This window comes from Camelus ferus, chromosome 16, assembly GCF_009834535.1.
Source record: "Camelus ferus isolate YT-003-E chromosome 16, BCGSAC_Cfer_1.0, whole genome shotgun sequence".
NCBI classification, from domain to species: Eukaryota; Metazoa; Chordata; class Mammalia; order Artiodactyla; family Camelidae; genus Camelus; species Camelus ferus.
In genome coordinates, this window is record NC_045711.1 from 35929554 (window position 1) to 35957170 (window position 27617).

Sequence of the window (27617 nt, forward strand, 5' to 3'; positions counted from 1 at the left end):
TTGACTCCAGTTCTCCTTAATTATCTATTTGCCCAGATTCATTTCTTTAATTTTCTCCTTGTTACAGGCAGATTTACAGGCTGTTGTAGGGAGTTAGGCATCCCTGAAATATGGTAGAGGGGCCTTTGGCCCAGCCATTTTACAGCCTTTGACAAGCAAGCTCCCACAGTCCTGTTCTCTCTCGGGTTCCTGTGGGCAGACCTGCAGTTTCCCCTCACCCTGTCCCTCCCTCTGCGCTGCCTGCCTCCGGGGCTGCCCTTATCTGCTCTTCGCAGCCTTCACAGGATACATTCCGGGCAGCTTGGCTCCTTCCGCTCCAGCCACCCCAACACCAATTCTTTTCTTTTCCCTCCTGCATGTTTTTGAGCCGATACTTTGTGGATGATTCCGGTTGCATTTTTCAGGAGAGAGATAATCTATGAGCTCTTCTCTAGGTCCCCTCCCTGCGCCTGCGTGATAATCCCTCCTCTTCTCCTTCCTTTCCAGCGCCTTTGCAGTTCATTTTGTGAAATGAGATAAAGGCAGTACAGGAACTCGTTCCCAAAATGCTGCTGTGCCCAGGGAGGGCTAAAAATTGTGGGATGGAAAAGTGGGAGGACATCTTAAAGCCAGAGGTCAAAGAAGCAAAGATTTACTCCATCATCAGATAAGACCCTTAAGCTCTGCCAAGCATCATGAGGCCAGGGTCAGAAGCTGATTTCCGGGAGAGGTTATGCAGAACTCGATAAACAGACTGGGTGGACATTTGTTGGGTGACCCTGAGAGACAATTACGGGAAACTTTCTAACGTTTTAGTCATCTCTGCTTTCACCCAGGATTCCTGGGAAGGCAGACGGTACTACTTAGATATTGCTTTTTCTATTAACCCATCAGTGACTAGGTTGAGGCCTAGCTTACCCCACTGCTCCAGTAAGCCATGGCTTGTCACTGGAAATGAGACACTTCTGACTGCAGACTGAACCAGTGGCACTTGCTTCCTGCCTGCCTTTATGGACCTCTTGCCAGGCAGACAGGAAGCTGGCATGGGCCTGAGAGAGGTCACAATGTGGGTGAGGCTGAACTGGTGGGTCTTGACAACCAAAATATAAGCACAAGCTAAGAGGCTGGGTCGGGGTGGAAATACAAGTAGCTACGATCCAATCCTGCCAATCACTTTGCCTAGGGCTGCTTTCCCAAGGAAAGCTGCCACTTGGAGCCAGGAGCTTTCCACTGCTCCCACCGTAGCCCACAGAGAGGGTGAGTTCACCTCACAACCCTCTCCTCTCCTTACATTCCCTTGAGGCTTGAACCAGTGCCTCCTGACCTGGGGTCAGGGACTGATGCAGGTGGAAAGCTGAATGATGGGATGGAAAGGGCACGGGTTCAGATCTCCGGATTGTCATTTACTAGCTGTATAAACTCTCAGCACAATCTTACATTTCTAGTTCCTATTCTTCAAATGAAGTGACAAATATCCACTTCACAGGATTCCAATCTCTGAACAGAGTAAAGACCAAGAAAAGATGACACAGACTGTTATCTGTGGATTAAGCATGTAAATAGGAGTGGCTGTCAGAATTCTAAAGATATTCTCCCTAGATTCCTGGCGTGGGGGCTGTTCAATGAAACACTAAGCTAGGTACTGCTGTGAAGGGACTTTGCAACTGTAATTATGGTTGTGGGCCTTAAGACAGGGAGATCACCCTGGATACCTGGTGGGCACAAGCTAATCACCTGAGCCCTTAAAAACAGAAATTACTCTGGCAGGAGTTAGAGAGCTGAGCAGAGAGACGAGGCAGAAGGGGATGTCAGAGAGATTCCCAATGTGACAGACTTGATCAGCCATTGCTGGCTTTGAAGATGGAGGTAAGGGGTCATGAGCCTAAAAATGTGTGTGGCCTCTAGAAGCTAAGGATGACCTCTGGCTGACAGCCAGTGAAGAAATAAGATCTTAGTCTTAACGACTGCAAGGAACAATTCGGACGTGAAACGAGCTTGGAAACGGATTCATCCCTAGAGCCTCTAGGAAGGAACACAGCCCTGCTGGCACCCTTATTTTGGTCTTGTGCAACCTGAAACAGAGAAACCAGTTGAGCCAACTTGGACTTCTGGCCTACAGACCTGCGAGATAATAAATGGGTGTGGATTAAGCCACCAGATTTGTGACAATTTGTTATGGCAGCAATAGGAAACAAACAGCAGGTTTTGATGTCCCCTTAATAACCTGGGGAGGTAGTTACAGGGGAGGAGACTACAGTACAGTGAAAAGGCTCTGAGAAATTCTGCAGATCTAAGCCTTCAGAACAGTCATACTTGGTGGAAGTATTTGTTATCAAGTTTATTTGCAGGTGAAGAGCACAGCATTTACAAAACATATTTTGTACAATCAGGTCTTTACTGCCCTCACATCCTGGGGGCTAAGGAAGACCTAGTCCTTCCAACAGCTATCAACAGTCCTGGATAATGAGTTTATGAAAAACACTTTCTCTTCCTTCAGCAAACAAAATTATTTATGATGTTGTACAGCAATAGGGAGCAAAGGGAAAAACATTACCTCAAGGAAAGCAAATAGCTCTGTTCCTGGTGGGATCCGTCATCTTGCAGACATGAAATATTCATATCAGAGATCTTATATTTCAAGAGGAATGGGTTACATACTGGAACTACAATAATAAACATTTTATTTATTACTAATGGGGAATTAGAAGACTCTCTTTGGACACCAGGTCTTGAAAAGATTCTGCTGTTTCAGAGGACCTCAGTGCCAAGAAGTTCCTTAGAAATCCAGCAACTATAGCCCAGACATTTGGAGATCAGGGTCAGCAAGACTCCTCTCTCCCCTAATTAACCCTCAGATTTCATATTATATCCATTTCCTGCCTCTGGATTCTCTCTCCATTGCTCCACCCCAATATCTGAGAGCTGTCCAAGGGCTGTTTTGATTTTAAGTCATGAAACAGATCCCCAAGTACTCACTTCCACTGAAGGATCTGACTCTTAGCCTTTAAGAGCACAAGTTTTTGAGGAACAAATTTAGGGAAACCAGCCATTCTCCTGAGGCCAGCCACTCTGTGCCTCCAGCTCTAAGCCAACAGCCTCAGTAGAAGGAATAAGGCTGATAAATAATGAATCAGCACCTTGCTCAGTTGGTGGGGTTTAAATGGTTTTAAATTCTTTTAGGTGAAAAATCACCACAATTTTGTGCTCATGGCAGATTTCAAAGGGAGTCTTGAAGAAGAAAATCTTTAAGGGACCCTTGCATGGCCAGAAGTTCTTTTCAAACTGATGTACATAAAATATTTAGTAATCGGGGCTGTGGAAGGACTGAAGAGGAGTTCCCAGGGCCTGGAAAAAGGCCATTTCTTGAGCTCATTCTTGGGGTCCTGTGGAACAGGCTGTATCCTCTATACACATGGCTGGTTGGAATCAGCAGCAGCTGTGGGGGAGCTGGGGTATCAGGTAGGTGTCCAGCTCCTGGCACTGGTAGAGGGCTACGCTGTCCAATACCCACTCTCGGGTCACCACGGGCGCTTCACACATCTGCCCAATCACTGGGGACAGAGAACACAAACAGAGATTAGTGTCAGTTCATGTTTTCCCAGATCAGATTCTAGTCAATCTACTCCAGGGACCTAGTTGGATGAGTCCTTTTTTTTTTTTTTCATTTTACAATGTTGTGTCAAATTCCAGTGTAGAGTACAATCTTTCAGTTATACGTGAACATATATATATTCATTGTCTGGATGAGTTCTTAAAATTACTCAGGTAGGAGCAAAACTGTTGATCTTAAGCAATGCTTCAGGCCATAGAACCTTACTCAGAAGCCTGAAGACTGACTGCTGCTGAAAGCCTACAGCCTCTGGCAACTTTATTAACACAAGCTCCAATCTGTTAAAGGAAAAGTCACCAGAGAGCAAAACAGCATTGCAATTCAATGATGTGAAAATATGTTTGCAGTATCTTGAGTGAAAAAGCAAAACATACAATAACCATGATCACATTTGTGTAAGATATATGTGTGTACATATATACACACATACGCCTGGAAGAATTTTCTGGTAATCATCTCCAAATGGTGGGATTACTCGGATTATTTCATTATGGCTGTGCTCATTTATATTTAAGTGATGAATATTCATATTTAACATCTCCATGGAAAGAGTTCATGTACTACTTTTATAATGCAAAATAAACAATAAAGTTTTAAAAGGACATTTTAGCCATTCATTCACTAATTCAACAAATATTTTGGGGGGGGGATTAGGTTTATTTTATTTGTTTATTTTAACGGAGGTACCGGGGATTGAACACAGGACCTTGTGCATGCTAAGCATGTGCTCTACCACTGAGCTACACCCTCCCTCAACAAATTTATTGAGCACCTAGGAAGTGCTGAGAGCTGTGTTAATCAAGCACTGAGTAACCTGTGGTGAACCAAACTCATCCCGCCTCATACGACACAGGCCTTCTGAAGCCCCACATGGGAGCACCATCCACTCCAGCTGACCTAAACAGGACATTAAGACCTATGATCACCACAGTAATCTGCACACTTAACCTGGGCCCTCTACCAGATACTCTTCTGGATGAAGGCTTACAGCAAGACTCACCATGGAAGCCACTGTCCTCTGTCCAGGCGTCCGGCTGCACGACCACAATTGAATGAGTACCCTGAATCCCCAGGAAGGAAACAGCATTGAGGGTATCAGAGCAGGACTTTTGGGACAGAAACTTCACTTCTTGATGGTTTACTGAAGAAGATTACTCTGGGGGCAACCAGACAAAGGAGGGGCACGTGGCAAAAAGGAAGGGTTAGCGAGAAAGCCTTCCCTTAGTCTGTTAAATACTTGTAGCTCTCAAGTCCTTACTTATCCCTTACAGATGGAGTCTTCTGGAATGGGTGTGTGGTCAGAGAAGGGTCAGGGTGAAAAAAGGCTTCTGAGACTACACTGGGGTTCTCATAGGGACTGGTGGGTGCCACCCTGCTCAATCACAGGACAGAATATTATGTCCTCCCCCTCTGACAAGGCACCAAACACTTACCTCACTGCGGGTGAATGATGAGGGCTCCTTCACCACAGAAGCCCCACAGAGGTGCACCATCCATTCTAGTTGATCTAAACAGGATATTCAGACCTAAAATCACCACAGTAATCTACACATTTTACCAGGTCCTCTACCCTCTACTCCTCTGGATGAAGTCTTACAGCAAGACTTCTTAATGGGAGAGTCCTTGTCTCTCTGCTCCAAAGGGACATAAAGGCCTCCAAATACAATCTATTCTAGGGGTATGGATTTTAAGTCAATTTGCTACTAATATGCTGCCTACTCTGGTTATCAGCCTCCATAAGGCCACTTGGTAGATAAGGTTTGATAGTCTCTCAAATGAAACACTTGGCGAGAAAAAAAAATCTAAGCTCTAATTTCCATTAATTTGCTAAATTGCTGGCTAAGATACTGCAAAAAAATACCCACCCGCCATCCCTCCTTCCCCGCCTAATTCTGTGTTGGTAATTGATAATCACAGCCACTGAGAGCACCATACTCGGTGGTAATTACTGTAAATGTCAAGAGACGGGAAGATAAGTTATTCAGTCAAAAAAAAAAAAAAAAAAGACAAGTCATCCTGGACAGAGACTCAGCATATCAGCGGGGAAAGGCTATATGTTGGACTGGAATCAAATCACTTGGGGGAAGAAAAATTAGAAGAGATTGTAGAAATGTTCCACTTGCACCTGGAAAACCAGCAGAACTGACCACTGGGTTGCTGCTGGGCCCTTTTGGGTGCTCTTTTCCATCAGCCCATTTCTGGGGATGGCTGAGGTGCTCCTGTTTGGCTGAGTGAACTGAGGTCAACTGACTCACCTCCAATATGACACCAGCTAGAGATGCTGGTTTTCGTTATACCAAAGTACAAAAACACTGAGAAAGCTGAGTGGCACGTGGAAATTTCATAAAAATCCAATCAATAACCAATAAAGAAGACAGAAGCAGAATTACTTTGCCAGGCTCACTTTCTGCCGCTCATCTGTCCCCGCCCAGATGCCAAGGCCATCTTCTGGGGAGAAAGAGGACCTGATCCTTGGGCAGAGGTGGGCACAGAGGAGAAGGTGAGCAGCTTTTGTTTTGAAAAGAACAAACCAAATCTATACACACACACAGGGCCTCAGTGCCATAGAACTCCAGAACTAAGCCCCACAGCAGTCCTAAACATTACATCACATTCAATGTCAAATTTAATTAGAAGATGTTCATCAAGAGTCTTCCCCTGCTCTGGGCCTATGTGGGGCCCCAGGCCCACAGGGCTTATGTAGCTGCTGTATTTTCGTCTCTGTATCAAATGAAGATGGTTTAGGAAGAGCAGAATTCTTTCTTGACATTTACAAACCCAGAAGGTATCCTCTCCCTTACTTACTATTTCCCCCCTTTCTTAGACCAAAGGGCAGTAAGAGCAGTTCTACCCAATCAAGGACAGAGCATACTGTCTAGATCCTGACTCTTCACTGCCTTCTAGCTCTGGAAAAGGGGCACAGGGCTAGTTTTTTGCCATAGGGGTAATATTTAGATACAGGTTTGCCTGACGGGTGGTAGAGAAATAGAATAATGGCTAGAATATCGCACCCATTTGAGGAACCCCCATAAGATGATGTCTCCCATAACACCCTATGATGTGGGGGAAGGCTGGGGCTGGACTTGGCAGTTCTCCCCATCTCTTACCTGTGGGCATGTTGGTAAAGGGTCCATAGCAACAGATTTCTAGGCCTTTAAAGATCTGGGAGAAGACAAGGACAGAGGGAAAGAAACACTAGTTATAAAAGATACGGGTTTTATAAAAAGCAATATAGAGACGCTCAAAAATGAAGAGCTTTTCTTTTCTTTACCACCTGATAATTTCTGCTGCTACTTCCCAGAGAGAATCAGCCCTATGTCCAGAACACTGGTGGGTTTTAGAGCCTTTTTTCAAGTGTGTATATAGTTGATCTACTCTGCAGTCATTCTTTGTCATTCAAGGGCTGAGCATCCCACACTGCCACCAATCAGGCCCAGGTTCTTCCCTGATGATCTCTGCAGGTGACCTCACTTCTTGTTAGAGACGAGAAGAAAAAAACTAGTCCTTCATTATGTTTAATATATTTTATGTTTAATAAAAGGCTTAGATGGCAAGACATTACAGCTATCAGCTGAAGTCTGATGTTTATCCAGACTTGATACATCACTACTCACACGTCCTAATTGGCACAGAGGTCTATGTTTATTTTACGTGCACATGTTCCTTTTCTTCTGCTCCCCAAACATCTGTTCCTGCCTTCACACTGCTCTACAAATGGCCTCTGCTCCTTCAGGCAACCCATGTCATTTTTAATCTGGAAGTGAAGCCTGGTTCTGCCCCTCCTTGCTGAGCTGACTGCCTAGTTTCCAAGAGGCACAGATCACACCATACCTCGTAGGTACCTCTTCCACTTACAGTGCTTGATACACTGTCCAAAAGAACTTTCTGTGATGGTGGCAATGTTCTGTTTGCTTTAATAAGGTGTCCATGAGTCACCTGCAGCTATTGAGCACTTGAAATGTGGTCAGGGTTACAATGAGGAACTAAACTTCCTATTTTATTTAATTTTAGTTAATCAAATTTAAATAGCCTCATGTGGCTGGGGCTACTCTGTTGGACAGGCAAATTCTACACATGCTTTGGCACAGGTTCTTAGGGAAAGACTTGGGTATCATTTAAAGGAAGAAATCTAATTTGTGTCAGTTGGCTGGATATATACCATTTTTTATGTATACATTAACTGTTTATATAAAGGTTTGCACATAACTTTTGTTCTCTTAAAACCATTCCACTAAAATGAAAATTGTCTAGGCCTAGAAATCACCTCACTTTTTTTTTTGTTATTTTTTTCCCAGGGGGAAGGTAATTAGGTTTATTACTATTATTATTTTTTCAGAGGAGGTACTAGGGATTGAACCCAGGACCTCATGCATGCTAAGCATGTGCCCTACCACTAGAGCTATACCCTCCCCCCAATTTTTTTTTTCTTAGAATTTTTTTTTTTTAATGGAGGTACTGGGGATTGAACCGAGGACCTATGCATGCGAAGCACACACACTACCACTGAGCTATATCCCCACCCCTCATCTCAGTTCAAATAAGAGACTGAAGTAGAGAAAAATCAAGAATCTGAAAACACATGATGGCCTTTTACGAAATGCTCACTCCTCCCATTTCAACCTCAGCCAGAGGAATAAGGAGAGCAGGACAAGTCTGTTTCTGTCGTGAGTGACACCTCCGTCTGTGCCATTCTCACTATCCGTATGAATAAACTACATCCCTAACCTGTTGACAGGACCTAGATGCTCATAATGCTAAATGTTCTTCCCAGGCAGCCAGCTGGAGCCAAATGTTGCCATGAAAAGCACAGAAGATTAGGAATTTTTACATCCAGGCTGACACTCACTGATGAGGATATCTAGTTATGAGAAACGAAGTCTGAAGTTTCACCTCTACAAATACATTTCTCTTTCACAGAAGAACACTATGTGACACTTGGTGTCTTCAGAATGACACTACTTTGACCAGGCACTTTCCATCACTGCCATGTCAAATGTAAGAATAACCCCCAGACGCTTGAATTTCCTTTCAAGGAGGGAGGAATCTGGTGCTGATCCTGCCTTGCATCCAGTGGACTAAAAACAAATGGCTGGCTCCCACAGAGCTCCCCTGGGGTGCAGGCAGAAGCAGAAACATGGCCACTCTTCTTGGCATCTGGAAGTTACTTGATAGGCTCAGAGGGTGAGAGTGGACTGACCCCAAGAGTTTAGAGTTCCAGGGCTTGATTTGTGATTATCTCCCAAAGCAGTTTTCCTTAGATAATCACCTCTATTGGTTCTCTCTCAAGTGCTATAAAGGGACAGGAGGTGCTCCGTATGGGGATGTTCTTCAGTGCCCAGAGGTGTACACTTGAAAAAGGAATAAATGCGGACCAGGAGCATACGCACCTAGTCAGTGACCAGAGAGAGGCCAGCTCAGGTGTGACAGGCAAGTGTGAAATCTTGCCTGGAACTCTCCCTGAGAGAATGGTACAATTTTGGCTACATCACCTGCTACAGTATGATCTGGGGAAGAAAGCCACTGAATCTTCCTGGACCTCTAGTCCTTCATTTGTAAAGTTGTTAGAATAATTGATTTTTCTCTTCTGTGAAACCTTCTATAATTTTTCAAGAAACTATGAGATCAGATTTTGGAGGTACTGCCTGAGTTCAACTTCCAGCTGTGTGTGAGCTTGGGCAATGTACTCAACCTCTTTGAGTCTTAATTTTCTCATCTATAAAATGGGTGTAATTACTGTCCACATCTCATAGGGTTGCTGTAAAGTTTTTAATTAGTTAAAATATGGTTGAGTGTTGGGAGCAGTCCCTGGCATATAGCTAACATTATATAGATGTTACCTGTTGATTACTAGCACTTCTCTTCTATGCTCCCACAGACACCACAGGTACACCCTCCTCACAGCACTTACCACACTGCTTTAGAGAAAGACATCACCATGAAGTAGAAAGAGCAAAGGTTTTAGATTCACAACTGTTTCAAATCCCAGCTCTGTCACTTAACAGCTAAGATTTGCACCCTAGAACGGAATCCAAATTACATAACTTATCTAAACCTCTAAGTTCCAGCGTTCATAAAACAGATAAATCAGTTGGGTCACTGGCTTACTGTATCCGACAAGTTCCACATCCACAGATTCAACCAACTGCTGATGGAAAATATTTCAGGGGAAAAAAAACCCCCCCAAATTCTAGAAAGTTCCAAAAAACAAAACTTGAATTTGCTTTTTGGCAATGACTTACACATCATTTACATTGTATTAGGTCTTATAAGTAATCTAGAGTTGATTTAAACCATTTGGAAAGGTGTTATATGTAAACGCTACACCATTTTATAAAAGGGACTTGAGCACCCCTGGGTTCTGGTATCTGCAGAGGGTCCTGATACTAATCACCCCAAGAATACTGAGGAATGACTATACTTATTTACCCTGTTGGGCTGGAAGAACTAAAAAAGAGCCTATATGAAGGCACCTTGTTGGTGCTCTAGCAGTGAGGCCCCTTACAAGATGAATGAGACCATCTCCACGAAAGGGGCCGGAATGCACGGCGGCGGGTGGGTTCTTCTCAACATGGGGGAGGAGGGCTTTACCTTTCTGTCCTGGGATTCTCTTGCTCGCTTTGGACCTTGGTGGTTTCTTCCATTGACAACATCTCCTCTGACTTCAAAGTCATGCTGAAAGAAACCAAGCCCAAACCACAGGGATCAGAGAAACAGAAGTCTCCTTCATTGGAAGCAGAGCAGGTATGTCATATTAAAGGAATAAAGTATTGCCAGGAACTTTTGAAACCCTCACCCCTACAAAAAACCATTCTTTTTGGTGGCCTGAAAGAAATGACCAGCATCTCAGCTGCTGAAATCAATTCATTGAAGCAAATTTTTGTGGGAAGAAACTAACAATTGGCTTTTCACCTCACTGGGACTTAATGTATTTTAATTTTCAACATCTATCTCCTCTCAAAACATTCACTTAGCATTTAGATTAAACTGCTAATACTCTGCTGTTATAAAGATAACTGGGGAATTCCTGATCTCTTAAATCAATGTGTATTACCATCTAAAGAAATAAGGGCTTCTCAGATTTTCATTGAGAGATTTACAGTTAATGAAACCAATACGATAAAATACAAATTTAATACACTGAAGAAAGTTAGAGGCTTTTCATAATCACTATTTTGACTGGCCACAGATGACAGAATAAAGAATAATAGGATTGGGGAAGGTTAGAGGTTTTGGGAGAATCTGGGGGAAGAATGCTTAGAAACAATTCTTACTGAAACTCAAGATTGTAGGGAAGACCACAATCTGAGTTGTTGCCAAGAGCATTGTGAAGAAAAATAAAATTATGAGTATAACCACAGGCTGTTATTAGGGGGGAAAAAACCCTTAATATTTCCTAGTCACTTGAATGAGAAGAGTCTAGTGATAAATATGTCATCTATTTGACAATGACCCTCAAATTTATAGTCCTGATTGTACCCCAGTGCCCACTAACTTCTACATTGATGTCTAATATATCCCCAATCCACGCATCTAAAACAGCTCTTGATTCTACTCCTGCCTCCCACTCCTCCCCTTCTCCCATGTCTTCCTTATCTAATTAATATCACTAAGATCCACTCCATTGTTCAGGCCAAAAATCTAAGTATTACTCCCTCAATTCCTCTTTATCTCATCCTCCAATTTAACCCATTAGTAAATCCTATCTCCAAACATATCTCAAACCAAACTCTTCTTACCATTTCCAAGCCTCCAATTACCCTATGGATAAAATTCAAATTCCTTACCCCACGACTTACACCAAATCTTACCTGATCTGGCCCTTGTCTATGACTTTCTCCAACTTATTGTCTAACCTCTGCTCCCTACACATGATTCACCAATTACTCCTCTCCAGCTACGCTGGCCTGTTTTTCTTTAAGAAACCAAGCTCATTCCTATCTTAAGACCCTTATGTTTGATGCTCCACTGCCCGTGACATTTGTTCCCTACATTTTTCAAGTCCAATTCTTTCTTGTCTTTTAGGTCTCAGTTCAAGCTTTTCAAAACCCTTCCCTGGTCTCCTAACTAGTCAACCTCTATCCCTAGTCAACTGCTAATCTATTTTTCTGTATTTCTTCATAGTATTTGTTAGTATCTTAAATGCATCTTTATTTATTACGTATCTCCCCTCAAGAGAACATGAATCCCACCAGAGCAGGGATCTATCAGTCTTGTTTACTGATAGATCCCTGGTGCCCAGCACATAGTAGGCTCCCAATAATATGTCACTGAATGAAAGCTAAAACTAACAAAATGTCATTTAATTAATCATGAATATGCTGAATAGTGCATAATAGTTTAAAACTGCTTTCGCTAATTTTATTTTGCCTGATCTGTTGTCACCAGCAGCACTTAGATGGCTGTTCTAAAATTATTCCTCCTCCCACGCTCTCTTATTTACCTCTCACTGTTCTCAGTATCATAAAGAGTAACATCTCTTTGAAGGAATCAGATTCCTAAACAGATACATTTGCATATTAATATGAAGGATTTTTCTTCAACAGTGAACAATGAGTTTTCTACAAAGACATATGCATTCTACATACAAAGATTTAGGTGGACCTGTTTCTTGTGCTTATGAATCTTTTCTCGCTACTTTATAAATTCCTTTGCCTTCCTTTGAGGAAAGGATTGTGCCTACTGAAACTTAAACGAGTGAGAACACAGAATTTCCTAGTTTGCACGGCATAACTCTTGATGGTCCACATCGTCAAGGAAAATCTTTAAAAGTAGTGCAAGGAAGGAAGCAGATAAATTTTTGGTGACTTTGTGACTCAATGGTACCAGTCCTTCTGCTTAGTTTGTAACATCAAGTACTTACCTCATCCAGCATCTTTCTTTCTTTAATAGACTGGGTCACCCCTAAAGAGATCACAGAAAAGGTCACACAAGAGCAGAAGAACACCTTTCACAGAGGTGGATGGTGAAGTGATCCACATAAGAGTGTGGGAGAAATGACACTGAACAGAGGGCCTCTCTCTACAAAGCCACAGCTCCTTAAGAGATTTCCTTTTGGAGACATGGGTGATGCTTAATTTAAACATTATTAAAGTGCCTGCTGCACATGGATTTCTGCCTACAATTAAATAAATCCTTAGTTCATATGCTAACATTGTCAGGAGCAGATTAGGTCCTATTAATTATAAAAAGAAATCCATTTCTCCCAACATCACCAGCTAATCTGAACAAAGAGCTACGCATTAAAGATAAAGCTAGTTTACTGTTACCATTAAAGACCTTTTGGTAATTTAGATTCAGCATCAGCAAAAACATCAGGTGTTAAAATGTTAGGTGTCAAAATGCAATTCTGAGGTGTTAAAGGGAAGAGGGGAGAAATTATACGGTACTCACAAAAATAGCTAACTACCCATTTTCCTCCTGCAATTCCCAGAAAATATTTCAGGGTCCGTTCACACACAAACTCAGCGTCTGCAGAATGGAAAACATCCAAAAGGATTAGCAGAAGTTGAAAACAAGATCAGGAAGTGCTGTTGTAAAAAGCTAAAGAGCCCCAGTTCCTTATGCTATTTGAGATCAATCTGGATTGATGATTCCAACACCTTGGGTGATAGACTGAGAGGTTGGAAGCACCCCGTAATTGTAACCAGCAGGTGTGGATCTTTGGAAGCCTAGAAAAGGCTGATATGAAGTTGAGACCACAGGAAATGTCTGCGCTATCTTCTGGATGCCAAGGCCAGCTAAAGATGTCTGTCATTGTGCTTAAGGAATTACCCATGTTCATAGTATTGATACATGTGAACGGGGAAGATCTGCTTTACTGGATGACAATAAGTGAAAGAAGAAAACAGTATTGTTGAAATCCTAAATATGAAATGTCAATGTAAGTGATGATTTCTCACCCCCAGAACTTCTACCTGGGGATTCCTAACCCCCAATTCCTAATTCCCCTGAGAGGGACAGAAAAATACAGTCTTTTCATAGCTTTACTCTTTTCAACATAAGTATTACAGAAAACAGTAGCTGAAGAATCACTTTGGCTGCTCATTTCTTAGTGTTTTGAAGGCCCTTCTGAAGAGCTAAGCAAACTCAAGAAGGAACACTAAGGTTTAAACAGGAGAAATGTATTTGACTAAATCCTAAACACAGCAGGCCATCTGCCAGTGGTAGCAACAGTAGCAATTCTCCCTAACAGAATTCTTCACAAATTTTAAAAAGCTTTTTTCTTTCTTCACAATTTTAAAAGCTTTTTGTTTAACTGCAGTGAAGATTGATTTAATAATATGCTTTAAACTCAGAAATTTTAGCTTATTTTTAGTTTAAAAGTAGCAAATCTTGTATTGCCTTTGGTTTAAAGACTAAACTACTTCAGATTTAGTTTGCATTTTAAAGTTTTCTTTTCACATTTCAGCAGCTTTGATCCAAACCAATAGCTTAAGATATATTAAAATTTAATGACATCTCTGAAACAGTACTTACTTAGTTCATGGTACCTTATTTTAGCATCTGGTTTCCGTGACTATTATCCTCTGACCCTGTGGTATGATCTTCATACAGTAGAAACCTAACATCTTAGAGATTCTAAGTCAGTGTGTCCCCTGCCAAGGAGTCTGGACCTTATGCTCAAGCACCTGCAGCTGTATAAACAGAAACATCCTGGAGAGGACCACTGCATTTCCAGAGAGCCCATTTTGTTAGGGAGGTCTTAAGAGTTGTGCTATAATCTGCATCTTCTGTGTGCTACAGGCACCAGTCTTTGCCTTCTGGAACCCATGAGTGAGTCTAACTCCTCTTCCAGATAATAACTCTTGAGATATTTGAAGACAGTTGTCTTGTTCCCTTAAGTCTTCTCATTCCTTTGTTTGTTCTTCAAATGACATTGCTTTGAATTCTTTTTCCCCATTCTCATCATCTACCTCTGGATAAACACTCTTCAGTTGTCAGTGACCAGCATAAAAAGAAAGCATGGTGCTCAAAACAGAGCACACACCTGCCAGGTGGTCGCTCCAGCAGGGAATACAGTGGGGCTAGGGTGGGCGGTCGGGATTGTCAGCTACCTGCTCTGGACATCAGGCTTGTATCAATAAGGCCCAATTCCAAATGAGCTTTGTTAGCATCCCTGAAATGTTTAGTCAGACTTAGCTTACAGTCAACTAAAAGCCTCCAAGGTCTCTGTTATCACCATGCAAGTCATATTTAAGGTTTAAAAAGGGGAAGGTATATGATGAATGAATGTTTCCCTTCTCTTCTTCCTTTTACATATGCAAGGCTATCTCAGAGCTGATAACTGGACTTGTTTCCTGAAAAACTCAAGCACACTCAAAGTAGGTATTTGAGTGGAGAGACAATATGAAGTGGTCATGGAGCTAGGGTTTCCAACCACCCAGATTCTGAGTGGAGAAAGACTCACTTCTGCTCATTCCCCTCTTTGCCTCATTTGTTCCTCCAGGACTTGGGCTCTGCCTCACCAGAAAGCCCGCACACAGTGTAGTCCACACAGGGAGGACTAGGAGAAGGGATTCATCATTCTGGCTCACCACTTGCCAATCTTAACCAAAGATAAAAGGGGGTCAAGAAACAGAAAAATTATTATTTTTCTTTCATCAAGTAATAACTGATTAACTATTGGAAGACTATCATCCACGCTATGCTTAACAAGCACTCCCATTTCTTCATGTAGTTTTATGCAACAGAGGCAACACATTATCTGTAAAGGCCCTTGGTATACCTGTTTTCATAATGACATGAGTAGTCTCTTCAGTTACTAGATTAGTTACAGTGATGTGATGTTTTCTGGCAAACTTCTGCACAAGCATCTGAAATCAAATCAAACATTATATTATAATAAATTACCTCTAGTACACAGCTTGGAGTATTAGTTATCCTAGCTTTGAATCTCCATTTTTATCACAAAAAGTACATCTTTTTGATTCTAATATGCCTGAATTCTCAAAATAGTTACTTAATAAAAATTACGTACAAATCAGATGAAGAATTTCTGAAATAGTCTATGCTAGCAGACATGGAATTATAACCAAGGATTCAAAATAATATTAATTTTCCCTTTAATAACAGATATCATTTGACTCCCTAAGGCAGTTTCTTTGCAGAGTGACACTCTACTATAATTTGGATTTATCAGCCTACACTTTATAAGCTGAGAGGTAACTAGCCTTTACAGAAAGTTATGCTCAGATATGTGGCTTAAGAACTGGATTCCACCTGCTGACAGTTTCAAAACATTCAAGTCAAGATGCTTACAAAGGTTAGTGCAAAAACTATCAAATCCTCTTGAGAAGAATCAGAAGAGACTCAGATTCTTCCCAAAAGAAATCTAGAGCCTTATAGCTATTATCTATCAACCAAATAAAAATCAATAGGCAGTCAAAGAAATTAACCAGATACATTATGGACAATTGACATAATTAGTAGCTACTGTTTGGTAAATAACTTTGTTTACCAAGGGCCATCATTTACTAGCCATCGCCACCCACACCAATATTCATGTGCAGCACAATACTGCAATGGAGGCTGGGCCATCTTTCTTTCATGCTGCCTCACTCCATACTGCCACAGGGCACTGAAAAAGGCAAGCAAGAGAAGCTAATGACATCCTCCCCCTTTTGCCACTGCCCTCTGCCAGGATCATTAGCAATTCTGAACTGATTAATTGCTGAAATCCCAGCCTTGAAACAGTGTTCAGTCAGAAGAGCAACTGCTGAAAAGATCATCTTAATATGGGCTTCAGAATTAATCATGTGTAATACAGTCAGCAGCTTTCATAATAAATTTACCACACTTCAGCAAGTCTGAATAGAGCTGAAAAGTTTTCCTCTTTGCTTGTTTAAAGACAACATGTACCCAAGCCACTTAGAGTCTAATCTGCAGCTCAGGATTGCCCATGGCAAGAAAGATTAGATCATTTTAGCCTTTTCTGAAAAGCTGAACTCACAAAACAAAGGAATAGGGAATGCTAATTTTCAATGAATAAATGGGAATTCTACATGTGTTGGTAAATGATCAAGAGCAATATAAACAGACACAGGTATGAATTATGTAGTTGTTCTGGGCACATGGCTGTGAGATGAGAATTCTGGCATTACTGATGAGAATTTACTCATTGTATCTACTAGGGCAGACACAGCTAACTTTGCCCTTGTAGTAGTGGGACACATCTGGCCACAGAGAAGGTTATGCTGAGCTGCTAACCTATAGAAAAGCTAGGATGAGAAATGGTTCTAATCTTAGGAAGGATTAATTAAGATACTAAAGGATGACTGAATCATTTCTTAGTGTGCAGTGAATGGCACCCACTATTGAATCTATTTGATACTCTGGTGTATTATCATGGTTTAAAAATTTTTTTCATTCAATTATTTTATTACAAAATGATACCAATGGTGATTAATTACAAGGGAGGTAAATGTCCTAGGATGTCTGAAATCTACACCCAATCCAGGCAGAAAAAAAGTTTCAGTGGTCTTAATATTTTAATGGGTATTTTTCCACAATGTGAAACAATTTCTGTTTCTGGCATGAGGGGCCCAAGGAGATGTCAAAATCCTAATACCGAGGGATATTGTAGGGCAGAAATGACAGGGCAAGCTATGAGAGAACTGTGTTACAAGCCAGGATAAAGACAAACACTGGAAAAATGTCACTATCTGGCAATGCACTTGGAACCAGTTTAAATTTAGTTAATCATGGTGGTAACTTCACACAGATGTGAACAAAGGAGGGGAAAGGATGCCTTCTGGGGAGCAGAGCTATATCTACTTGCTTTTTCAGATAGAAAAAAATTAAAATTAAAAAGCTCTATATCACACCCCAAACTATAACCTTTCTGCTAATACCTAACAATTATTTACTTCAGTAAATGTATACAAAATAATCCATGCTCTACCTTTATCTAAGTACAGATTTTCAGAAATTAGTCATGGAAATTAAATTACATAGAAATAAACTTGTTCGCTAGATTTCTTCCTATAGGTTATCCATTGCGAGGACCATTTAAAACCATCTGAGTATGTTAATGAAGTGTCAATCATTAGGGAGATTCATAATGGATGTACTCACAAGTTCTTTTGGGGTCAAGCCTGATGCCACCATAGATATTCTTTTGTTGCCTCTTTTTGGTGAAGATACCACTTCTGGCTTTTCCCTGCTCACACTTTCTTCCCTCACATTACACCCAGCAGTCTTAGTAGTATGAGCAGCAGCTGGACTCTCGGCAGATTCTTCAACTTGAAATTGGGGTAATTTCAATGCAGAGGTTGACGATGGCATGCTGCAAACGTTTGGGGCTCTGTCTTCAGAGGGATTAGACGCAGGATCATCAGAGAAGAGGCTGATTCCAGATTTTAGGTAAGGGGTTCCCTCTGAAAGGAATGAGGAAAGAAGTTTAATCTATACAACAGTGAATTGTGACTGATAACATCTAGTCTCGGCTAAGTATTAAAAAGACAGATTAAGTTAGGTTAAGAGAAAAATGGGTACACTAATAACACTGTAGGCAGAAGTGCAAGGTGGCATAACTTTTCTAAAGGCCAATTTGGCATTATGTTGCAAAAGCCTCGTGTATTTATACTACCAGTCAATAGAAATATACCCCAAGGACTTAAAAGAAGTATGCAAAGGTGTAGTCATAGAAATGTTTACTGCAACATTGTTTTTAACAATAAGGTTTGAGAAACAAACTAAATATCCAATAATGAGATTAAATAAATTATGCCACATCCACTCCAATGGAGTACTCTTCACCTATTACATTTAATTACAAACATTTAATTATAACAAAATGGAGAAATGCACATACTCATTTTCTTTGTAACATTATTCACAATAGCCAAGAGGTGGAAGCAACCCAAATGTCTATCAGTGGATAAATGGATAAAGAAAATGTGGTATATACATACAACAAGTTTTAAAAATGAAGAAAATCCTGTCACATGCTACAAACATGGATAAAAACTGCACGATTCCACGTATATGTGTCCAAAGTAGAAACTCTTAGAACGTAAAACGTTGATTCCCAGGGGATGGGGAGAGAGGATAAATGGAGAGCTGTTGTTTAATGTATATAGAATTTCAATTTTACAAGATGAATAAATTCTAGAGATCTGCTATACAATAATGAGTGAACACTTAACACTACTGAGAGATTAAAAATGTTTAACAGGTAAATTTTATGTGGTTTGTCTTTTTTTTACCACAATTAAAAATAAAATTAAAAATTAAAAAAAAACCATTGATTTTTTTAAGATGCTACCCTATTTCAGTCTTAACATGAAACATGTTTGCATCTTAGACTCCATTAAATGCAATATTATAAGGCCTGCTTTCTGTAATTTCTGTCATTTATTTTATCTAGTTTAGTTCTTAGGGGATGGTTTTTTTTGAACAATATAACATTTTTTATTGATTTATAATCATTTTACAATGTTGTGTAAAATTCCAGTGTAGAGCACAATTTTTCAGTTATACATGAACATATATATATATATTCATTGTCACATTTTTTTCTCTGTGAGCTACCATAAGATCTTGTGTATATTTCCCTGTGCTATACAGTATAATCTTGTTTATCTATTCTACAATTTTAAAATCCCGTCTGTGCCTTCCCACCCTCCGCCCCCTTGGCAACCACAAGTTTGTATTCTATGTCTATGAGTCTGTTTCTGTTTTGTATTTATGCTTTGTTTGTTTTTGTTTTTTTTAGATTCCACATATGAGCGACCTCATATGGTATTTTTCTTTCTCTTTCTGGCTTACTTCACTTAGAATGACATTCTCCAGGAGCATCCATGTTGCTGCAAATGGACTTAGGGGATGGTTTTGATTCAAATGTATACTTTAAAAAGATTTTTTAAAAAAACCTTTTCATTGAAGCATAACACAGACATGAAAAGTGCACAAATCAAACGTGTACAGCTCAATGAATGTTTTTTATTACAAGAAACTGAATATAGTTCCCTGTGCTATACAGTAAGTCCTGTTTATCTATTTTATGTATAGTAGTGTGTTATCTGTTAATCCCAAACTCCTAATTTATCCCTCTTCACCCTTCCCCCTTTGGTAACATAATTTGTTTTCTATGTCTGTGAGTCTATATCTGGTTTGTAAATAAAATCAAATGTATACTTAAATCTTTGGGCTGCTTGTGAATGTTTTGGCACTTCCTGTATCACTGAAGCTTTTTGAAAAAAGCCAAATACAAATAGTTGACTAAAAACAATCAAAATAATGTTTTTTTTAAATTAAAAAAAAAAGTGAGACATGTTCTTAATACATTAAAGAAAATGGCTAAGAAATATTCATCATGATTTTATATTTAAAAATAAAGTTTAAGTAAACTGACTAAAGATATATAGCAATATTTTATTGCTAATGACAAGAATACAAGTAGTTTGAAATATCTTTTTTATTACCTTATATTCTCCAACTGTCTGGTATTGAACATATAGTACTTTTTCAAGAAAGGAAAAACGGTTGAAAATGAGACAAATATTCTATTTTTGTTTCTTCATCCACGATGATATCATTAACTTTTTCACTTAATAAACCATCAGATATCATTACCAAATTAAAAATAGGCCACCCTTGAAACACTTCAGAAAATGTCACTCTATCAGCAAGTAAGCATAGCTAAAAAGAATGAGATTCCTAAAATGACCCTAGTGAACATGGCCAAATACCACATTTAGATGCCAGAGAGTACCTTTTATGATAATGTGTTTTTGAGGACTAATTTAAAACTTTCTTTACAGATTAAAACTTTGATTTACAAGCCATAAAACACACCATTCAGTTACAGTGATTTATAAGACATAAAAAATATAGTGATTTATATTCATTAATTCATAAAACAAGAACTTAATTTAGAGATTTGACTCATTTTTCAATAAGGACAGTCTAAAACTTTACCCTAGGGCCCTAGCACTCTTATCTAATAGTTGAAGTAAAATATTTAGAGAGCACCAAGACCCTCCCACCCTCAAAACTGTTAGAGTTAAACCAATATTAAGAGATTAACAGCTGTAATAATTTTCAACTTGGATTAACATTTCAAGCTATTTTTCTAATGGGTTTAAGTATAACAGATGCATTCATGATAGATTACTACCATCTGAAAGGTGATTCACCAGAATATCTTTAGGTAAGATTCAGAGGAAAATAAAAGTGTTTTCTCCATCAGAGCAGATGACATATTACCTAGATCTTGTCCTGGCATATAAGACCGCTCCATTAAATCTTGGGCCTCAGACTTAGTCAGCTGTTGCTCTTCCACGTCAACAACCTTAATGAGCTCCTTCTGAGACTGGCAGTTTCTGCTCTGAAGACTCCTTGAGTGGCTGTGAGTATACCACCTATTATCTGATGACTGGGATCTAGAAGGGGAAGACCTAGAAATACAGATGAAAGGAGAAAACCATCACCACAGCTTGTGAAAGGACTAGTGATACTTCCTGGGAGGCTAAGGCATAAGTGAAACTGCCCACTGTCAGAGAGATCGGGAATGCCCAGCCAAAAAGAACATGAGTGACGGCCTAGGAGCCTGGATTCATGATGTCTGCCAACATGGGCAGACATATAACAGGGCTGACATATAACATCTCCCCTTAGGGTCTGGTCTGAGGCAGTATATTTCCTAGCTGTTTAAAAGCATGTCAGCAAATTTCACCAAATTATCCACTGCCACTCAAATTCTGTACACTATGCCAAATGAATGTGTGAGAATCAGCTCTCTAGTAAAAATAGAAAGTTGATTAATTTTGACATCGCTACGCTCGTTCTTCCTACCCAATTTTAGCAAAATGCATAGAATCATTTCTGCCTCTTGCCTTTGCAATGTCCAAAGTCATTCTAAAAACAAAAGCCAGTTATAAAATACTGTTAGCAGAGCATATGTACTCAGCAAGTAATCCTTTACTCTTCTAGGTGTTTAAAACTTTGCTGAATAAAATACTTATCAACAGATTTAAAGGACCTCAGAGACCAGACAATTAATTCAAATAATTATTGGGTGTTTACTGAGTCAGGCACTAAAGCTAGGCTCCATGGATTAAGGGTTAGCAAGACCTGAATTGTTCTCAAATAGCCTAGTAGAGGAAGGGAAGTTCAATCGATGTCAGTTCTTTCACAGAAGTCTCTACAGGGTACGCTGGGGAGGGGAAAGAGGAAGAGAAATATTTAGCCTGAATATAAAATGGGTGGTTAGCTCAATTGGTTACAGCATGGCAATGAGGTCATTATCTCTAAACATGTGTTTAGTGCCTACAGAGTCTAGATCTTTTCATTCTCTGTCACAGCTACCAGGCCAGTATCCCAGCCTCAAAAATATATCCTCAGTCCACTTCAACAGGCTTGGGAAAGATGTGTGATTAGATTATCGACTTGTCACTATTCCCATAAAGATAAGCAAAAATATACATACACTTGGTAGGAACTTGATAAATATTAATTTCTTTTCCTTCCTAGAGTGGTGAGATGTGTGACTTTTAATAGTTCTGAGACTCCTTTCTGAACTATCAACTTGGAATAGCAGCCCAGAACTTGTCCTTTTACTTTGGCTGTGTTGTTATAAAGATCAAATGAGGAAGTAGGTAAAGTGTTTTTAAAAATACAAGTGCTACACAGTCTTATATCAATAGTAATGTGAATAGACATTCCTGAAAGATATTTTGAATATTTTCTGGGGTAAATCAATAGCTAAACTCTTTTCCAGAAGGCAAAAACTTCAATTAGGGCAAGGGCTGCCTTGGAGAAGTCTACCATCAGCCTCCAGGCCTGCTGAGATTTCAGTTCTATATTTTATTCCGACTTTCAGAAGGGATCTACGATGCATTTCTCATGTAGCTCATACCTTGTTTAGGTCCAAAAAGCTTATATGCAATTAAACAAGAGAAGTGTCCTAGAGCAATGAGGGGTAAGAAATATCTGTGTACAGAAAACTAGAGAAAGTATAGTGAAAAAGAATTAATAATAAGAGTTTAATATAAGTACAGGCATTACTTAGCTACCAAACTTGACATTTATTATTTCTTACCTTTCCCTTCCTGGTTCTTCATTTTTACTGGTGGAACTATCCAGAGATCCTTTAAACTTGTCAGCAGAAAGGCTTTCTGGATTCTGGCTTATAGGATATTCACTACTTTTCTCTGAAGTTAATACTGCTTTAAATGGAATGAGAAAACAAAGAAATCTACTTTACTGCTTTGTCCTGATGGTGATAATTCAGGTGAGACTATCAATTTTTTTCTTTCAAAAGTAGCAATCTGTGACAATCAAATTGGTTTTTAAACAAATATATTTTTATTAACACAAGTGACACAGCACCAAATGGAACTAAATGACTGAAAAATAATGACAATAAAAGGAACTCTTTAAGACTGGGCAAATAAAGATAACCTGCTGAGACAAGGCTGAAAAAAAAAAAAAAATATATATATATATTTGGCCCTGAATGATAAGGAAACAAGAATAGGAAATGAATTTTTATCTCTGCAGCAAACAAAATTATACTTAAATCCCCTCAGATAATAGAGAAGAGAAAGTACTGGAAAGCACAAAGCACATCCCCCTTTCCATCCGTACTGCCCCTACATCAAAGACTGTATCAGATGGGAGTTTGAGCTTTTGCATGTGTCTAGAAACAAGAGGGGAGGGGTCAGATGAGAAAGGAAAAACAGGTGACATTTTGCTTCACATTTTCAATTACTAAAAACCAAACCAAACAAAAAACCGATATAAACAAAATAACCAAGGTACCAACTGATAAGGGACCTGGAAGTAATGTGTGGAACTAATGATAAAATGGCACAAGAAAAGAAAAAACACAGAACAGACCCAAGGCAAAGTTCTGGCATGTTAGTACATCCTTTTTATTTATTAATTCTGCCAAATGTGTTATTGTGCCACTGCTTTCTAGGAAGTCGTTTAAAGGCAGAAATATTTAAAAAGTAAAAACAAATACTTAAAAATTACAAACATCTTCTATCCATTACAAAGTCACTGACAACTGTAATTTATTTTGAGATTTTATTAGAAAAGCCAAACTCCATAAATCAAGGCAGAAAAATTGCAAACAAAGGGCTGTATTAATTAAACTATTTTTTAAGACATTGGGTACCCTGGGGGGGGGATCATTGATTTCCTGAATTAATCCTCAAATACATTATTTATAGTTTCCTTTATAGTCATCTTTTCTGAACCTGTGAGTTTCTAGGAACACAAGAACTCTGCCTGGAGCTACCATAAGGTGCTGAAAGGAAGAAGGGTCTAATTATGAACCAGCAGGTTTTTCTTTTAAGTGGTATGTAAAGTTTTTAAATATAGGTATCACCCCCACCCCCCAATATAGGGTGATCATTGATAAAAGGTAATGTGTCGCTAAGGAATCACACAAAACAGAATTAACCACTGGAAAGGGTTAAAAAAACAAAAGTGAAAGGGCAGGGAGGGGAAGGCCTTAGATACAAAGACAGATCTTAATAAGTCATTCCATCACCTGAATACTTAATGGGGCCCAAACTACAAAGCTAACCTGAGAGGATTCAATAACTCAATAGTACTTAAAAAACACAGGGAAAAAACTTTTCTGCTCTTCTTTTTCCTTAATCTTTGTTTCATAAATGCAGGGATTTGGAGCCCAAGTATTGGAACAGTACCATAGTCCCCCTGAAATCATTCCTTCATCTGTAAATCTTAATATGTTATATTCTTCATGGGTATGGAATATGGGCCAGACCAAACATTTAATGAGTTTACTGATTGCCCATTATGTGCTAATAAGCATCATGCAAAATATTGGGAAGAATCAAAGGAAAAGACATTGAAGAGGGAGGAAAGAGATATTGAGAAATGATAAACTATAAGCTTCCAGGAATCAACGTACTGTGGGACAGAAAAGCTCAGATGTGTCTGAAAATCACTTTGGCTGTAATGGACTGTGATCTTACAAATGCTAATGTCTGCTTTGTGAATGACAGGTAATCCATGAGAAGGAAAAAAAAAAGAGTGCCTGATATGAAATAGCTTTACCTGCAGACGGAGGTACACATAATTTATAACGGCTAAGTATACACATTTGCACGATATTATCCAGGCTTGGGAATGACCCTTACTTAGATAAACAGGAGGGCAGATCTAGGCTGAGGGCAGAACATTTGACGTAAAGACCCTGGAAAAGGGGCTTTCATCATCTTTAAGAATACTAAATCTTAAAAAATAAAAACTGGTGAAATCTGATTAAATCTAGAGTTTCACTCATTACTAGTAATGTACCAATGTTGGTTTCTTAGTTCTGACAAAAGTACCAGGTAATGTAAGATGACAACATTAGGGGAAACTGAAACTAAGTAGAGGGTAGAGTTCCTGTAGGAACTCTCTGAACTACCATTGCTACTTTTCTGTAAATCTGAAGTTATTCAAAAATAAAACATTTACTTAAAAAATAAGTTACTTTAGTATAGCTGAAGGTAAACAAAACTTCTTTTTCCAGGATTAATAAGTTTGCTTGAATTTCAGGAAGACTAGACCAATTTAAAAAGGAAAAAGGCATAAAACTTGAGCTGGCATTAAGTTCATGCTCAAAATGTTTTAGAATTAAAGCCATAAAACTCCAAAACTCTTTCAGTAACTCTGGAGTGGGTTTCAGAGTTTTAATCATGTAAATTAAAATATTTATTTTTTAAAAAATAAAATATTTACTGAGCACCTAATGTGTTCTAGGACAAGTGTAAGGGTTTTCTGCCCACATGGAGCCTACATTCTGGTGGAAGATAAGGAGGAACTCTAAACAATATGCAAAACAGATTACATACTGTTAAAAGCTAACAAGGACTATTATAAAATTAACAGTATAACAGGGTAAACCGGGGGCTGGAAAAGTCAGAGACATCACGGGTATGGGAGATCTCATTAAGAAGTAACATTTGAGCAATTTGAACAACATATTCAAGTTATGCAAATGTAAGTGGTCACAGCAGACACTCTCTATGGAATGAGAGGGAACTTTTTAAAATGAGGACACTCTCAAAAGCCTCTCCTCCCTCCTCTCAACATTTACCCACCAACCTCAGAATTCTGAGGATGTTATAATTTCATGAGAAAGCAGACCAATGAATAAGTTTACTACAAAGGACGGAGTAAAAGCTCTTTCTTAACAAAATGTTTTATACAGATTCAGAAGAAATTTTCAAAGAGGTTTTCAAATCCATAGTAAAATAATGTATATAAAAATATAGCATTTATGAAAAAAAAGAAGCCACAGAGAAACATTTTGTGTACAGATTTCAGTAAAAAATAAACACTCCCCTCTCAAAGAAGAGATAGTAGATTTACACATATATTCAAAGCCAGACAATAACATTTTATATCTAGTGCATTAAGATTGAACGTCTAGTCTGTTTTTAGACTGAAGATGGTGAAAGCACCAAAGAAGAAAATTGTGCTGGGGACAAGATTTTGGGCTTCATTACTGGTAGATGAACTAAATGAAGACAGACTTACAAAGAAAGCATTTAAGGAAATACATTTTGAACCACTGCCATAGCAACAGAGTTCCTAGCTTCTATGCATGAGCTACTGTTTTTCTCTGAACATAAAAACACTGCAAGGCACACTCTGGGACCAAGGCCACTTTACTGAATAATTGAGACTTGAGTTCCTAGAAAGACTCAAAGGAAGGCCCTTTGGTCCCCAGTAAGACTGGGGAAGGCAGCGACGAAGAAAGAAATTTAACACTACTGTGAAGAACACTTTGGGAGGCGCTCACCACACCTGCCAGTTCCTAAGCACAGCTCCTCTCTGGAACACAGGCCTCTGTCCAGAGCCCTCTCTCATATTTGCTCCTATGTATTTACTTATATAGACATTTTTAAAATGGAGGTACTGGGGATTGAGTCCAGGACCTCTTACATGCTAAGCATGAGCTCTACCATTGAGCTATACCCAGCCCCTTTGTCCCTATTTTAAAGGCCAGCTTGATGTGTTGTCTTTACAGGGCTTTTTCCAATGAAAACTCAAATTTTCATCTCACTTTATTTATGCCAGGTTATTCCTCAGCTCAGTGCTCACTTTTTATAGGGAGTCAGCTCAGAACAACTCTACCTGCCCGGTAACTCCAAACGCCTCCTTTCAGAGGTCCATCTGACCTTGCTGATGACTGTAATGCTGTTATAAACCTGTCTCTACTCATAATTGGGCTTCCTGTGGATCAAGGTGCAGTTCCTGAAGTACAGGACCTTTCTCTCTATAAACCAGAAAGCACATCATTAAATAAGGCTTTGTGATTTGACACCAGCATTATCAGAAACATGTCTGGTTTTTTTTTAAGCTTTTTAAAATGATGGTGTTACCTATTTCCAGTCTCTCCCGTGACACACTGCTTCCTATGCGCTCCCCATAGCATCTCTTCATTGTGGATACTCAGACGACGACACTTCATGACTGTCTTGGTCCTTGTGAAGGTGAATTAGTTGTGAGCAGGGACTAGGACCCAGGCTCTAAGATTACCCATGGAGTGACTCAGCAAATACACGCGGAGCAAAGATCATCAAGTCTTGGAGCTGGGTCCACACTTTTCAGGAGGTAAAGGCTTAGGAAGGGGTAGAACTTTGCTTAAGATAACGAGTTTGGCCAATATTACAAACCTTTTTCTGATGTGTTTTGTTCCGGATTTAGCAGGTCTTTAGGGGCACAAGAATCGGCTACAAGGGAGGGGGAGCTGCGAGAAGGCTGGCTCCCGTGCTGCTCCAACACAGCTTCCAGTTCGGCCATTTCTTGCTGGAGCTTTATCAGGTTATCTTGCATGGTATCCCTCTGCTGCAGAGACAGGAGACGACACCGAGAAAGTTGCACTCTTTTAGAAACTTGTCAGAAAGCAAGAATATGTCATACCAATTAATTTTCTCATGGGAACTAAAATCACCTCATATGGCATTATGAGTTCTGGCTGAACACCTTTTAATCTGACTATATTAATGCAATTAATGCCCATGGAAGTATTTCAGAATGATGTTGGAGGGGGAGA

The 27617-nt window shown here is 39.5% G+C and overlaps 1 protein-coding gene across 9 annotated transcripts in view; it reads right to left on the bottom strand.

The window, feature by feature from the left end:
• Nucleotides 1-1770: 1770 nt before the first annotated feature.
• Nucleotides 1771-27617, bottom strand: part of BRCA1 (BRCA1 DNA repair associated) — a 54707-nt gene continuing 28860 nt past the window's right edge. For 4 of the 9 annotated variants that reach the window (XM_032457265.1, XM_032457266.1, XM_032457268.1 and 1 more), the window contains exons 12-23: nucleotides 27238-27409; nucleotides 22632-22758; nucleotides 20798-20988; nucleotides 17663-17964; nucleotides 15315-15402; nucleotides 12980-13057; nucleotides 12450-12490; nucleotides 10178-10261; nucleotides 6697-6751; nucleotides 5023-5096; nucleotides 4590-4650; nucleotides 1774-3530 (exon numbers count right to left, since the gene is read on the bottom strand). In XM_032457265.1, the coding sequence (XP_032313156.1) occupies nucleotides 3406-3530; nucleotides 4590-4650; nucleotides 5023-5096; nucleotides 6697-6751; nucleotides 10178-10261; nucleotides 12450-12490; nucleotides 12980-13057; nucleotides 15315-15402; nucleotides 17663-17964; nucleotides 20798-20988; nucleotides 22632-22758; nucleotides 27238-27409 (1398 nt within the window). In that variant the 3' untranslated portion in view covers nucleotides 1774-3405. Of the gene's footprint in view, nucleotides 3531-4589; nucleotides 4651-5022; nucleotides 5097-6696; nucleotides 6752-10177; nucleotides 10262-12449; nucleotides 12491-12979; nucleotides 13058-15314; nucleotides 15403-17662; nucleotides 17965-20797; nucleotides 20989-22631; nucleotides 22759-27237; nucleotides 27410-27617 lie in introns of all 9 variants that reach the window. The other 5 variants (XM_032457270.1, XM_014551016.2, XM_014551017.2 and 2 more) reach the window with 4 other exon arrangements.